The 15,057-nt window shown below is 37.5% G+C and overlaps 1 protein-coding gene across 1 annotated transcript in view; it reads left to right on the top strand.

Moving 5' to 3' along the window:
• The first annotated feature begins 413 nt into the window (after positions 1 to 413).
• TERT (telomerase reverse transcriptase) overlaps positions 414 to 15,057 on the top strand; it is a 32,227-nt gene continuing 17,583 nt past the window's right edge. The window contains exons 1-9 of the mRNA XM_031946100.1: positions 414 to 918; positions 2,274 to 4,212; positions 4,588 to 4,783; positions 6,306 to 6,495; positions 7,351 to 7,533; positions 8,712 to 8,873; positions 10,204 to 10,299; positions 11,792 to 11,877; positions 12,904 to 13,017. Of these exons, the coding sequence (XP_031801960.1) occupies positions 637 to 918; positions 2,274 to 4,212; positions 4,588 to 4,783; positions 6,306 to 6,495; positions 7,351 to 7,533; positions 8,712 to 8,873; positions 10,204 to 10,299; positions 11,792 to 11,877; positions 12,904 to 13,017 (3,248 nt within the window). The 5' untranslated portion in view covers positions 414 to 636. The remainder of the gene's footprint in view (positions 919 to 2,273; positions 4,213 to 4,587; positions 4,784 to 6,305; positions 6,496 to 7,350; positions 7,534 to 8,711; positions 8,874 to 10,203; positions 10,300 to 11,791; positions 11,878 to 12,903; positions 13,018 to 15,057) is intronic.

The raw sequence follows: 15,057 nt of genomic DNA, 5'->3' as shown, positions 1-15,057 counted from the left end.
TCCAGTGCTTAGTTCGATGAGTGCCAAAAATAATAATAAATGAGGAAAAAGGGAGGGAATTTTATTCCCCTCCACTGAATTAATAATATCTTAGTGCTATCCAATTCTCCCTAAAAATGCCAGTGAGGGGGCAGCTAGGTGCCAATGGAGAGAGCATCAGCTCTGAAATCAGGAGGACTTGAGTTCAAATTTGATCTCAGACACTTAACACTTCCTATTTGTGTGACCCTGGGCAAGTCACTTAACCCCCATTGCCTCAGGGGGAAAAAGAAAGTGCAAGTGAAAAATAATAATTTGGCATCCGAATCTTTCCAGACAGTAGCCTTTTTCTAGAAGTTGTTACCCCTTTAAGAAGCCAGACTGCCTAAAGAGCCCCCTCCCCTTTTCCTCTTCCGCTTCCGTTCTGACCCCGCCAGGGGCTCGGTCTCTAGTGGTCGGAGTAGCTTCAGGTCGCGGAGCTTCCCTACTTTCCCCGCCCTTACTGTTAGCTACCACTTCAGCTTCAGTCTCGGGTTCTACAGCTGCGCCTTGCGTTGCTACAGCAGCAGCAGCAGCAGGAGGAGGGGACGGAGGCGGCTGCAGCAGTTGCAGCCGTAACACCTGCAGCTCGAACCGCAGCGCCCACCCTAGCGCTCCATGGCATCTCGATCCCCGACCCCGCATTCCCTGCTAGCCTCCCCAGCCTTCCGCGGTGTGCGGGCTGTGCTGAAGACCCGCTACCGCGATGTGCTGGGTCTGGCCGAGTTCGTGAAGCGCCTCGAGGACGAGGTTCGGAGTGCGCGGGGTCCCGGGGACGGCCCAGACGGGCGGCTCCAACGCAGTGAGGACCCCGAGGTCTTCCATATTTTTGTGTCCCGATGTGTGGTGTGTGTGCCTTGGGATGCCCGGCCCCTCCCCAGGCCTTTCACCTTTCAGCAGGTAGGAGGAGCCGTGGGGTGGGTGTATCGGGCTTAAGCCTTCTGCCTTCGGGACCACAAAAGTATTGGGATCATAGCCCGATTGTGCCGGGGATTCTCTCTCACCCCGCCCCCAAGACTGGGGCAAATCATTTCACAACTTGAACTTCTCCATTACTATTTTTTATTCCTAAATTATTTCCCATCCCAGTCCTCACAACAGCGTCTTTCCTTAAACTCCACATCCCTCCACACAGTTCATCTTTTTTTTCCCAAACTCCCTCCTATTTCGGTTGAGCGTATATTATTATTGTTTGAGGATGTCAGATTTATAACCGTATCTCCACTTGGATCTTCCTCTACAAATGATTTTCTTTTATTTATTTATTTATTTAGGCAAAGTGATCTAGGTTAAGGTGACTTGCCTAGGGTCACACAGCAAGTAAATGCTCCATGTGTCAAGTGTCTGAAGTCATATTTGAACTCGGGTCCTCAGGACTCCAGGGCCATTGCTCTATCTACTGCAACTGTCTCTCATCACCAAAGTGATTTTCTATAAGCTAGGTTCTGACTGTGCCATTCCTCTACTCAATAAACTCTAGAAGCTCCCTAGTGCCTCCACTGCTGTATTAGGGTGAAAATGTAAACTTATTTGTTAAATTTTAAAGGTGTTTCACAATCTGGCCCCAGCCTCATTATGCATATAGTGCAGCTAGACATGCTTTCTCTCTGTTTTTCACAGTGGCACTTCATTTTCCTTCTCTGAGATTTTGGATTTGTTATGCCTGAAATGTATTTTAATCTCACCTTTGTGTCATGCTATCTCTTACTTCCTTTAAATTGTGGTTCATGCAACCTCTTGCCCCAGAAATCATTCCTGATTCTCCCAGCTGCTAATTAGTGAATTCCCTCCCAAACAACATTTTGTTTAACTCCCATCTGTTTATACTTAACTCCCATTTGTTTATACTTAAATGCATGTGAGACCTTTGAGAACAATCTTCGTATTTTACTTTTCTTTGTATCTCCTGTATTGGCAACATGTTATCTTAAAATGATTGTTGATTGTCTTATATTTTCTGAAAACTCCCTCCAAGAGTGAATAGTTCCAGCTTTTTAAGGAAACAAAGTTACTTATTGTTACACAGTTTTGTGTTTGTTAAATAGTAATATATTTTGCTATACAGAGGAGCAAATTTTTTTATTTACAAGATGTTAATAAAATCATGGGAATAACTTTAAAAGGTTGAACATATTTTTTCTCTCTGCTTTAAGTAACTTTGAGATGAATTTTAGCCCCAGGATAACTTTATGAATTTTATTTAGAAAGTTGGAGAAAACTGCTACCAATAATTTTGAATTTTTTTCTTTTTTCAGTTGTCTTCCCAGAAGGAGGTGGTTGCTAGAATTGTCCAGAGGATTTGTGAAAAGAAAAAAAAGAATATTCTGGCTTTTGGTTATACCTTATTAGAGGAAAACAGAATGCCATTGCCAGTTATGTTTACGACAAATGTCTACAACTTCCATCCTAACACGATAACAGAAACGATTAGTGTTAGTGCTTTGTGGGAGTTGCTTCTGAGCAGAATAGGAGATGATGTGATGATGTATATGTTAGAGCACTGCTCCATTTTCATGATGGTACCCCCAAGCTGCTCTTATCAGATCTCTGGGCTACCTATTTATGAACTGTGTTTAAAAGATTCTGACTTACCATCTGGGTTCACACGGAGAAAACATCCAAAGCAGAAACCAGATGCTCCACATGATAATGTCAAAAAGATTACCTTCCACAAAAAATCCTTGGTCAAATTAGATTTGAGGAAAGAGATGCTCAGATCCAAAGACAAGGCCTTAAAAGTTTCACGTCAAAATCAGAAGAATGCAGAGGATCTGGTAGACAAACCTCTTCAAGATGGCCCTGAAGATTCTTGTGGGATTGATCAGGGATCTAATGGTGACCAAGTAGAAAAACAAGACAGAACCCATTCAGTACATTCCATGACGGCTGTATTATCAAAAAGGCAAAGGGAAGATGAAGAGGAAAGTGAAATCTCAGCAAAGCGGTTAAAGAAAGAGGAGTGCCTTCATGAAAAGAGAAAAGAGCTGGTCTTGGGACAGGGTTGTGATTTTCATGAGAATGAGTCTAATTCTAATAATGCTGAGAACGTGACCCAAAGATCAATAGAAATCTCTTCAAGGCGTTTCTCCAGTAAGAAATCTGCTCTTAAAGGAGATGCTGGTGAGGCAGAATGTTTCACAGAGACCAAGGGTAGCCTTCCTGTTTTGGAACATAATGATGAGGACTTAGCATGCTGTAATTCTTCAATTATCAAATCTACTCCTGAAGACAAAATAGAAGCCAGATCTTCAGAAGAAGGTTTGGTTGGAGGGCCCAAACCAACTGATGCCATTTTCTCACATGTTCTGTGTCCTGGGAAAGAACCACCAAAGAGACTGAGAAGTGCTTCTGGTTCCATTATATACATTAACAGGAAACGTTTCTTGTATTCTGGCCGTAACTTCCGAGAATGTTTGCCTGCATCATTTATGCTGAATCGTTTACACGATTCACTATCTGGGGGTCAAAGGCTGGTAGAAACCATCTTCTTAAACAGCCATCTCTTTGAGCTGAAAGGTGACCCACATCAGCAGAAGACCCCCTGGAAAAATAGACGACTCCCTAAACGTTATTGGCAGATGCGGCACCTGTTTAAGGAATTGATACAGAACCACCGAAAGTGTCCTTATTTCATGCTTCTAAAAAAGAACTGTCCCCTGAGATTTTCAGCTGCCAAGACAGATCCTGCTAGCCAGCTGAAGAAGCCACAGGCCATTGCTTCCAGTCAGTTAACCAAATCTGAGGAAATACAGCATCAGATCCAAGATGGAGGCCAGCAGCAGGAACAGCTATCTGAAGTTCCCTCGAGCTGTGGAAGTAACATCATGAAGGAGCCTAGTTGCTCACTTACAGAGCAGATGCCTGATAAAGAGTTGGTCCTTTCCAGTAAAATATCTAAAAAAACACCATCAGGATCAGACACAGTTAGGAAGGCAGTGTTTCCAGGCAAGGGTGGTAGTGATGTCTTACAGCTGCTCAGTTGGCACAGCAGCCCTTGGCAAGTGTATGTGTTTCTGAGGGAGTGTCTTCACCGTTTGGTGCCCGCTGAACTCTGGGGATCAACTCACAACAAGTGCCGCTTCTTTAAGAATGTGAAGAAATTCCTCACTCTGGGAAAACATGACAAGTTTTCTCTTCGGGAGCTGATGTGGAAGATGCGAGTGAAGGACTGTGCTTGGCTTGCCCTGGCCAAAGGTACTAAGTTGTATCTAACTTGCAGCTGGTTAGTGATGCAGCTAGGTAGTGAATTGATAGAGAGCTGGGCCTAGAGTTAGGAAAACTCTTTTTTCAAATCCTGTCCTCAAATACTTAGTTTTGTAACTAGGGGAATCACTTAACCTCTCTTCTAATCTGTTTCCTTGTCTGTAAAATGGGACTAAGAATAGCACTTAGCTTACAGAGGCATACACCTGTTGAGGGCTGCTCTGCCAACTTGTTTATCAAATGGGATCATCTTTAAGGTATTTTTATTGTAAATTTCTTAGTGCTATATAAATATTAAGCATCAAGATGTTAGTTAATGGATTCTGCAGACATAATGTAGTTTTCTGACATTTTGACTCATTTCAGGGAATCATTTTGTTCCAGCCTCAGAACACCATTTACGTGAAGAGATCTTGGCCAAATTTGTATACTGGTTGATGGACACGTATGTAGTTGAGTTGCTCAGGTCCTTTTTTTACATAACTGAGACAATGTTCCAGAAGAATAGACTCTTTTTCTACCGGAAGTGTATTTGGAGCAAGTTGCAAAATGTTGGCATCAGGTATTTATCTCTAGAGCACCATCTAAGCCATAGAGGGAAATGATGTTGATACAAGAAGAAAATGGATTTATGTGTTTAGTGTTCAAATATCACATATTTTGTGAAGTGCTGGTCCTGTACTTTTCCCAGGATGTGTGAAGAAATCTCAAATTTAGAGTTATGAAATTGAATACTCTTTCTTGTTCAGTTTGTCTTGTCTGCTTTATTTATAGGTTACTTATGGGTTGCACTAGAAGAAAAGGCATCTCTCTGGCCTTCTGAACAGAATTAATCCAGGGATCTGGTTAATGAATATTTTTGGGGTAGACGTAGATTTCTATGGATTAGAGCAGATTACTCACTCTATTAACTTAAATAGAATAGCAAGTCAGAACCCAATTGGTATATTCCATAACAATTCATTTAAAAGAAAAGCAAAGGGAGACTGAAGAAAAGAGAGGCATTCATTCACCAAAAGAGTAAAGGGATGATTTGAGAATAGACCAATTATTCTATAGCATTATATATAACCATATGCCCTTATATCATTCTTTCTCCCTTTCTTCAACTAGAACATAGGACAGGAACTATTACATTCTTTATGTTTGCACATATAAGTGAATATTATTAAATCTATTGTTGAATTGCCTTGATGGTCTCCTTGTAAGTGTAGATCACTCCACAGATAATATCTCTCCTTTGAAAGGATAGGATAGTCAAGTTCCACCAATAACTCCTTTCAAGAAACACTCAATATAGTGAATTTCAGTATATCAGAAGACAGAAGAATCTCTTAGATTTGGAGATCAGATCTTCTGTAGAGTTGGGTAATTTTCCAAACTAAATATTGAATACTTTTGTGAACATTTGGATTGTCATGATTCCTATGATCAGTCAAATCAGTTTTCAACAAAATCAATTTCCAACTTTGATTGGACATTACTCCAAGTTAAGAGATGTGTATAATTGTACAGAAGGCTAAAAAATATTTGCCTTGTTTCTTTTCACATTTCCTACTCACCATCAATGCTTTTCCAGTTATTGGCCACAGGCTATCATTGGCCCATGAGAGCTCCTTCTTGAAGAAAATGTCAATATTTGCAATTGGACACAGTCTAGAATTTTTGTTTCTGGTGAAATTAATAATTTCCTCACAGAATTTAGTAAAAATCAGAATTCACATTGTTGATGTCTTAGCAAAAGAGAGGTCTCTTTCCTGTAAACTTGGGGGAGAATTTCTTTTGTCTAGCAACTTAATATTTATTATTTGATGGGCTGCTAATGGAGTAAATGATTATTAAGGAATAAATATTTACTGTTTTGTGGACTGCTAATGGAATGCATAGGGATATCATAATTAATTTAGTATAATGAGTAGTGTGACCTTGGGCAAGTCATCTAACTTCTGTCATAGTTTCCTCAACTGTAAAATAATATTTATAAATTATTTAGCACAAGAAGTACTATAATAAATTCTGTTATTTTACAATTAACTGTTATCTTCATCATTATTACTGTTAATAACTTAATATTTGTGTTTTAGAAAACATTTTGATAAAGTGCATCTTAGAACATTATCAGAAGAGGAGATAAAGAAAAATTTGGAAGCAAGATTTATCTGCCTGGCATCTAGACTTAGATTCATCCCCAAACCCAATGGACTTCGACCAATTGTGAATGTAGACAGCATCATTGGAGCCAAAGTATCCAATAAAGGAACCAAAGATAAAAAAGTAATTATATTTCATATTCAGAAATACATATGCACATATTTCATTTTTTCAAACTATATAGTGTGTATATATATATATATATGTACATACATACCCACATATATATACTTTTTTTTTTATTAACATTGTTTAGCTTTCCCTCTCAGCTCTCAGAAAGCCATTCCTTGTAATAAATATATATATTTTTTGAAGGGAGGAAATTTTAGAAATTAAGGCCAATCAACACATCAGAAAAAAATTTGACAATATATACAATATTCTATAACTATGAACTCCAGCCTCTACAAAGAAGAGGGAAAGGTGTATTCTCGTAACCCTTCTTTGGAGCCAAGCCTTAATCTTTATAATTAGACTGATTATTGATATAGTTTGGAATGTTTTTGGTTTTGATTTGGTTAATTTTGTCAGTTGTTTTTCTGATGTTGAATCTTGTACTCTTGGTAAAAATTAATTATGCTCATGAAGACTGATTTTAAAGAAAACTAATTTTTTCAGGATTTTATTTAAAATTTAAAAATTGATGTTCATTAATGATGGTGGTATATAGTTCTCTTTGCTTTATTTATTTTTTCTTTTTTTAGGTGTTAGAACTATCTATTTCTCTTGTAAAAAATATTGTGCAAAGTGCTTTTTCCATTTTTGAAAATAATTTTTGTAGATAGCTGTTTTTTTCCTTTTAAAGTTGGATAAAATTTTCCTGTAAATCCATAGAACTAGGTGTTTATTCCCTCTTTCCTCAACTTCATCCCTTTTCCTTGGGCTATATGTACTAAGATATTAGACAGAGAGTCATAGAGCCATTTGCACTGGGTCGTTTTGGATGTTTTTAATCCATTCTCTTTTTTTCCCCTTTAGATAAGGTGTTTTAATGGCCAGCTTAAAAACCTGTTCAGTGTTCTGAATTATGAGCGGACTCTTCACCCTGAAGTCTTGGGGTCTTCTTTGTTTGGGATTGATGGCATTTATCAAGCTTGGCGGCAGTTTGTTCTCCGAGTGAAGCAATCTAAGGACAAAGTTCCCAACTTTTACTTTGTAAAGGTTAGACTTTCTAACGGTCATTATGCTAGGAATTGGGATATCAAGACTAAATTCAAATATTCCTTGCCTTTATTTCTTCTGGGGAAGACAACATATACTCATAAGTATATACAAAATAAATGCCAAGTAAATCTTTGAGGTGTAGGATATTAGCTCAAAGAGTATCAGCAAAGATTTCCTATAGAAGTTATAATGCTATTTTGTTGTTGTTGAGGCAGTCTGAATTAAGTGAGTTGCCCTGGATCACCTACCTATTAAATGTCAAAGGTCTGAGACCACAGTTGAGCTCAGGTCTTTCTGACTCCAGGGCTTCTGCTGGATCCATTGTGCTACCTAACTGTCCCTATCATGCTTTTGCAACTATCCCACCCAGAGAATTTAAATGAACCCTGACTTCAGGAAACTTTCACTCTAAGGTGGAACATTATGACACATATGTGAATAGAAAACTTAGATATATTTGAATATATATAGTGTATGTGTGAATATTTGATATATTTGAATATATATAGTGTGTAGTTTTAGACTTTAATAAGCTCAAAAGTCCACTAAGACTTCTGGGATGCTGTGTGCACACACATGTGTGTATAGTGTACACATAGTTTAGATCAACTGCAATATTTTATTCATGAGAAGAAATCAAAATCATGGTCTCTGGGTTAAGAACCCATGTAAAAGAATTGCTTTGTCTTTCAGAGAATCTTGGGTCCTTGCCTTTTAAATGATATTTACTTTTTTTTGTTTTTGTTTTTTTCTTTTTAGTATTTTATACTTTTCCAATACATGCAAAGATAGTTTTTAATATTCACCTTTGCAAAACCTTGTGTTCCAAATTTTTCTCCCTCTCTCCTTCCTATTTCCCTCCCCAAGACAGCAAGCAATTTGATATAGGTTAAACATGTGCAGTTCTTCTAAACTTAATTCCATATTTGTCATGCTGCACAAAAAAGTCAGACACAAAAAAAGCACAAAAGAGGAAAAATGAAAAAGAAAACAATAACAAAAAAGGTGAAAATATTATGCTTTGCTCCACATACAATCTCCATAGTTCTTTCTCGGAATGTAGATGGCTCTATCACAAGTCTTGTCTTGAATCACCTCATTGTTGATAAGAGCCAAGTCTATCACATTTGGTATTCACTTTTGAAGATCTATAACCAATATTTTTTTCCATGTAGGCTGATGTGACAGGCGCTTATGATACTATCCCCCATGACAAGCTTGTGGAAGTGATCTCCAGTATTATTAAGCCTGAGGAGAAGAAAATCTACTGTATCAGACGTTATGCTGTAGTCCAGAAGAATGCCCATGGAAACATCCAGAAATCCTTTAAAAGACATGTATGGCAAACATCTGGTGTCCTTAATCTGACATTCTGATCTTGTATTTGCTTAGACTTCTTTACTTTCAGAGGATTTACAAACAGAATTTTCATTTACAGATATTACATGTAGAGATGTTCTTGATTAGAGAGGCAGCATGGCACAGTGGATAAATTGTGAGCTTAGAGTTGGGAAGAATTGGGTTCTAGTCCCACTTCTGATATGTATTAGCTGTGTGATTGTGGAAAAGTCACCATCATTCTCTGAACCTCAGTTTCGTCATCTGTAAAATGGGGATAATATCTATAGTGTCCACCTCACTGGATTATTGTAGAAATTAAATGACAAGTATTGTTTGTACTGTACTTGGCTAATTTTAAGACACTGCTTAATGCCAGTTACTTATATTATTCTTGTGTATAATTATGTTACTTATTAATATTATTACTATAGCTTTGTACTCTGCTTACACAAAACAAGAGGTTGTGGACTATTTATTCAAGTCTGTTATATAGTCTCTTGACAGTTTTAATCCCTTGTTTCAAGTTAGAAAATCATAAATTGGAAGGGAACTAGAGACTATTCAATTGACCCTCATTTTACAGATGAAAAAGTTAAGACTCATAGAGACTTGCCCAAGTTTATACAACTAGTATAGGCAACTAGTTGGCTCAGGAATAGAGCACTGGATGTGGAATCGGGAAGACCTAAGTTCAAATCTATCCTCAGATACTTACTATCTTTGTGATACTGGATAAGTCACGTAACCATTTTTGCCCCCATTTCCTTGTCTATAAAATGAGCTGGAGAAAGAAATGCCAAACCACTTTGGTATCTTTGCTAAGAAGAGTAGGATATAAGTGAGCAGAAACAAAAATAGCTAGCAAGTATCTAACTGAGGCAGGATCAGATGCAGGACTTCCTGATTCCAAGTATACCATTGTACCTACTAAGCAGTAGTTCAAATAAAGAGAGTGAGAATAAAAAAGGGAATAAATTTAAGTGGATCTAGTTATATTCAGTATTGTTGGAAATTTTAAAATGAGGTTCTTAATTTAGGAAATTAGTTCTTGATAAAGGTAGAAATGAAGAAACTCTAGGGTATAGTTTCACCAATGCTAAAGAGCATGTGATGCTCAATTAGGCACTCACATGCTTGACAAAACCTTACATGGATCTTTCTTTTTTTAAAGAAAATATTTTGGTTTTTATCATTTACATTTTTATTCTTTTGAATAAAGTTGCTATTGAGACTATCAGTGTAATGGACTTTGAATTTAGATTGTGGAACCCAAATACTTCCAGTTTCAAGTTTAACCAAAACTGTTTTCTCCTTTGTTTATCATAGGTTTCCACTTACAAGGATGCCTTGCCTTATATGAATCAGTTTGTGTCACATTTGCAAGAAACCTCTTCCCTGCAGAATGCCATCGTGGTTGAACAGGTTATGCTTCTTCAATCCTATTCAGGAAATAATTGTTAATCACCTAAGTGTTGGGGATACAGAGTTGAATTAGCTAATAAGTATTTATTAAACACTGTCTGTCATTTAGTCATCGGGGATAGCAAGACAAAAATTAAATCGTCTCTGCATTCAAGGGTGTTAACATTGTAATGAGTAGGTGTATATTCCAGTTGAATTCTTTAAATGTTGAATAAACATTCTTTGTGATTAGGAGTTATCCGAGATAAGTCTAGAAAAGCAAGGGAAAAACAAATTATAGGAAGCTTTGAATGCCAATGTAAAAGTTTATATTTTATTTGATTAGCATTTGGGAAGGTTTTAGGTCAAGAAATGATAGCTTTATGAAATGAAAGCTTTAGGTCAAGCTTGCATATTGGGAAGATTATGTTTAATGTTGTTGAAGGATGATTTTGAGATTGGAGAGATAGGATTTAGGATAGGAAAAAGAGGTGAATTAGAATGGTAATTGGGTCATAATCTTTATGTGGGTTATTCATGCATGCTGCTACTGCTATTGCTATTACTATTGCCACCACCATCTACTATTATTACTATCACCAACTACCACAACCATTTACTACTATTATCACCACCATCCACTACTACTGTCACTGCTATCACCTACTAACACTATCTATTACTGCTACTATTATGTACGACTCTGACTACCAAGTGCTACCTTAGAGAAAGAAATAAGCATTTATATAGCAACTCCTATGTGCCTGGCATTGTGCTAAGCCTTTTGCTAAATATCTCATTTCATAGGAAGGGGGACAGAATCCATCTCAAACATGCAGGGAGCAAATGAATGTTTTTTAAAATGGTGTAATAAAAAGTCCTTCCTTTTCATTCCAAGTATCTGAAGTTGAAAAGAAGGGAAGGCAAAGTAGACATTTAGCTCATCTCTTCACTCTCAAATTGGGAGAGTGAACTTACCATGTATGGAAAAAAGACTCTCCCATTTAGGACACGACTGGTTCCCTTTCTTTCGCTTTGAGGGGTGTTGGGGTAGAGGAAGCTGTAACTGACCTCAGCCATCAGAGTACAGAGACCTAAAAGAAAAGCTTTAGGAGTCTGCAGTATTGATTCTCCCACTTGGTGGGAATGGCCATAGAAGGGGAAAGCTGTGACCTGAGGTGACCAAAAAATGAGGATGGAGAGCAGCTAGAAGTAGAGGGTTTCCTGGTAGCTAGATCCTGGATGTCAAATCTATAAATGGTCTCTGGTAGAAGGGCTTTATCTGTTATGAAGTCATCAGAGAGAAAGCTGTCAAGACCAAATGAAAAGTGGAAACCACTAGCATTCCCAAATATCTGAAATTCTCAGCCTGAGTTACCTTGTGTATGAGATGAAGAAAAAATATGTGTAAAAAAGTTGAGTCCTTGCTATACCTGTATGTGACTTTCCCTTGTTTTCCCTTAACTCCGTCTCTGATGCTAATTTGTTTACTTATGGATTTTTTTTTTTACAGAGCTGTTCCTTAAATGAGACCAGTATCAACCTCTTCACTTTCTTTCTGCATTTGATCCATAACAGCATCCTGAAGATCAAGAACAAGTAAGATGCAGTCAGACATTTTTGAGAGATCTGTCCCTTATCAGAGAAGCTTCATTCTGGCATCATCTCATTCAGACGGATGGCAGGGGAGGTCAGCCCACTACATTCCTCCATGCACCATTTCCCATGTTTATTTTCTCTGCTTTTTTCCTTGCCTCCCTTTCTTTTGAAGAGGCAGTAAGTAAAAGACTGGATCTGGAATCAGAAAAACCAGAATTCAAATCTTCCTTCTGACACTTAGCTAGTAGCAGTCTGGTCACTGGCAGATTACTTTATCTTTCCAAGCCTAGGTCATCTCCTCTTTAAAATGAGAAAGGGAAAGGAACAAGTATTTATTTAATTCAACTTGGTCCTAAACACTGTGCTAAGCTCTTTACAAATATTATCTCCTTTGATCCCCTTAACAATCCTGAGAAGCAGATACTATCATTACCCCAGTTTTACAGATGGATACTGTGGCAAACAGTTAAAGTTAAGTGACTTGTCCAGGACCTCACAACAGATAGCGAGAGGTAACATTTATATAATGTATTTTATCATAACCCTCCCGGTAAGTGCTGTTATCCCCATTTTATAGATGAGGAAACAGACAAACAGGTTCAGTGAGAAGTCAAAAGAAATAATATCAATGGTCACTAATCAAAGACATCCCAAAGTGAAAGCTTAAAACTACACTGCTTTGGCTCTTGTGCATGAAGATGAATGTATCAGAGGGAGGGCAGCAGAGTGAGGGCCACAGACCCTCTTTCACCGCAACCTCTTCATCAATGAAATCACTTCTCTCTCGACCAAACAAGAATCCCCAGAGTTGAAGTTCTCTGACTGCTGATCACTGCTCAGAGCCCAGTGAGCAGCATTGGCAGCAAGCTCCCTTCTCTTGAGGGTCTGGGAACATGTTCCTTTTTTAAGTTCCCGTTGATAAGTAATATAACCTTTTTTTTTAGTTTCTAACAACAGCAACAATAATCATTATTAACAATATAATTATCTTGACTCTAAAAACCCTTTTTTTCTCCCTTTTTCTAGGTACTATGTCCAGTGCCAGGGAATTCCACAAGGCTCTATTTTGTCTACTTTGCTGTGTAGTTTATGCTATGGAAACATGGAGAACAAATTATTCCCTGGAATTCAGCAGGATGGGTAACATGTTATTTTATGTTTTCAAAAATAGTCATTTGAATTTAATAGTAACTTAATGTGACATTTCTATAGTGGTTACTATATGTCAGGCACTACTAAGCATTTTACAAACATCCCATTTAAGTGTACAGATAGTATCTCAGCTGATCTTCACAATAGCCCTGGGAGGGAAGTCCTGTTATTCTCATGTTCTAATGGAGAGAACAGAGGGAAATGAAGGGGTTAAGTGTCTTGTCCAAGTCACACGGCTTAGAATTGCAGAAGGCTGGATTTGAACTCTGGTCTTCCTAACTCTGAGCCCAGTTCTCTAGAGCTATCTTGCTTTCTTGATCAAATGTATTATTGATATGTTTATTATGTTCCTATATCATATACAGTGCATTATTAACAATACCTTTTCCTTTTGTGAATTAATGTAAAAATAAAAATGATGATAATAGTAATAGCGTGCATCTATAGAGGATCCACTGTGCCCAGCACTATGATAAGCACTTTACAATTATTATTTCACTTGATCCTCACGACAACCCTGTGAAATAGGTGCTGTTATCATCCTCATGTTACAGTTGAGAAAACTCAGGCGGGGGAGGTGACTGGCCCATGGTCATATACCACTGAGAAATCAGGACTTCCTAGCTCCAGCCCTCTAGCATTACCTGGAGCTTTAATTAAGTTTTAAATGTGAGTCTTCAACTTTGTCACCAGGTTTGCTTCTGTAGATTTTACCAGAGAGCTCTGATGAGAGAGCCAACATGGTATAGTAGATAGAGAACCAACTCCACCAAAACAAGAAGTTCTAAGTTCAGTTCCCACCTCTCATGGGACACTAGAGACACGACTTGGGGCCAGTCCCTTAACTTCTTAATTTCTTAGGTATCTAAGACTTGCCTATTGATGGGCTGTGGTGGGAGGTGGCTTCCCTTACCTAGAAATCCCCTACACCCAAAAAAAATCTCCAAACTTACCATATCCCTTATCTTTTTAACAAGAAAATCAAACAGTGAGTACATTTCATAATATAAAAAATGCCTTAAACATTTAAGTATGCTGTTCAAGTAAGATTTCAAAACAAACAATGGCGAAGAAGTTAATAAAATGCCAGTTTGCTAAGTTGGGGGAATAAATTAAATCCACAATATTCCTATTTATTTTACTTAGGGATACTTAAGGAAGTAAAATTAGTAAAATCTTATTTATTTGAACTAATTGGAGGAATTACTGGTCTGAACTGCAAAAAGTCTAAATATTTGAAATAGTTTTATTACTTTCAAGGACATAGGATAACTCAGACTGGGGTAATAAGATTGACTCAGCAATCTATATGGAACTTGGTTTCATAAATAAATGAATACTCTCTGATTAGTTGATTTTCATGTGTTTGAGATAAGTTTATTACCTTAAAGATTTCTACTGCAACTTTAATTATTTTCTAAGTTCACTTGCTTAGTACAGCTTTTTGTTGAGATATTATATAGCAACAAATTCAGCTCACTTTTTCCAAAAGATTCCAATTTCTCAGTGAGTGAATTGGGATTTTTATTGAATGACTGGCTCAAATCTTGGATAAAAATTGCCTTTGATTAATTTTTGCTATGAGGCTTTGGCTTATTAAGGTTATTTCTTAACTAAGTTTCAAATCACAGATTGGAATAGGCTTTCATGAAACTTGAACATTTGACTCATATATTTAAAGGCACTAAATGGGGGGTTGGTACAATGGAAAAATCACTGCTGGATTTGGAATCAGAAGATCTGTTTTCAAATTGTGTTGCTATTAATAAATATCTTTGTGACTGAAAAAGTCACAAACTCAGGGCTTTCTCCATTTCTTCATCAGGAAAGTAAATGGGTTGAACTGGATGGTTTCTTTCAGCTTCAAAATTATACTTTTCATTTCCTTTTCTACCTCATTTTATAGATGAGGAAACTGAGGCAAATGGGGTGAAGTGACTTGCTCAGGTTCCCATAACTCCTAAATGTCTGAGGCCAGATTAAAATTTAGATATCCCTGACTCTGGGCCTAGCTCTTTATCTACTGTA

This window comes from Sarcophilus harrisii, chromosome 1 (assembly GCF_902635505.1).
Source record: "Sarcophilus harrisii chromosome 1, mSarHar1.11, whole genome shotgun sequence".
Taxonomy (NCBI): domain Eukaryota; kingdom Metazoa; phylum Chordata; class Mammalia; order Dasyuromorphia; family Dasyuridae; genus Sarcophilus; species Sarcophilus harrisii.
The sequence above is the reverse complement of the archived record's forward strand: the minus strand, read 5'-3'. Positions and strand labels throughout refer to the sequence as shown.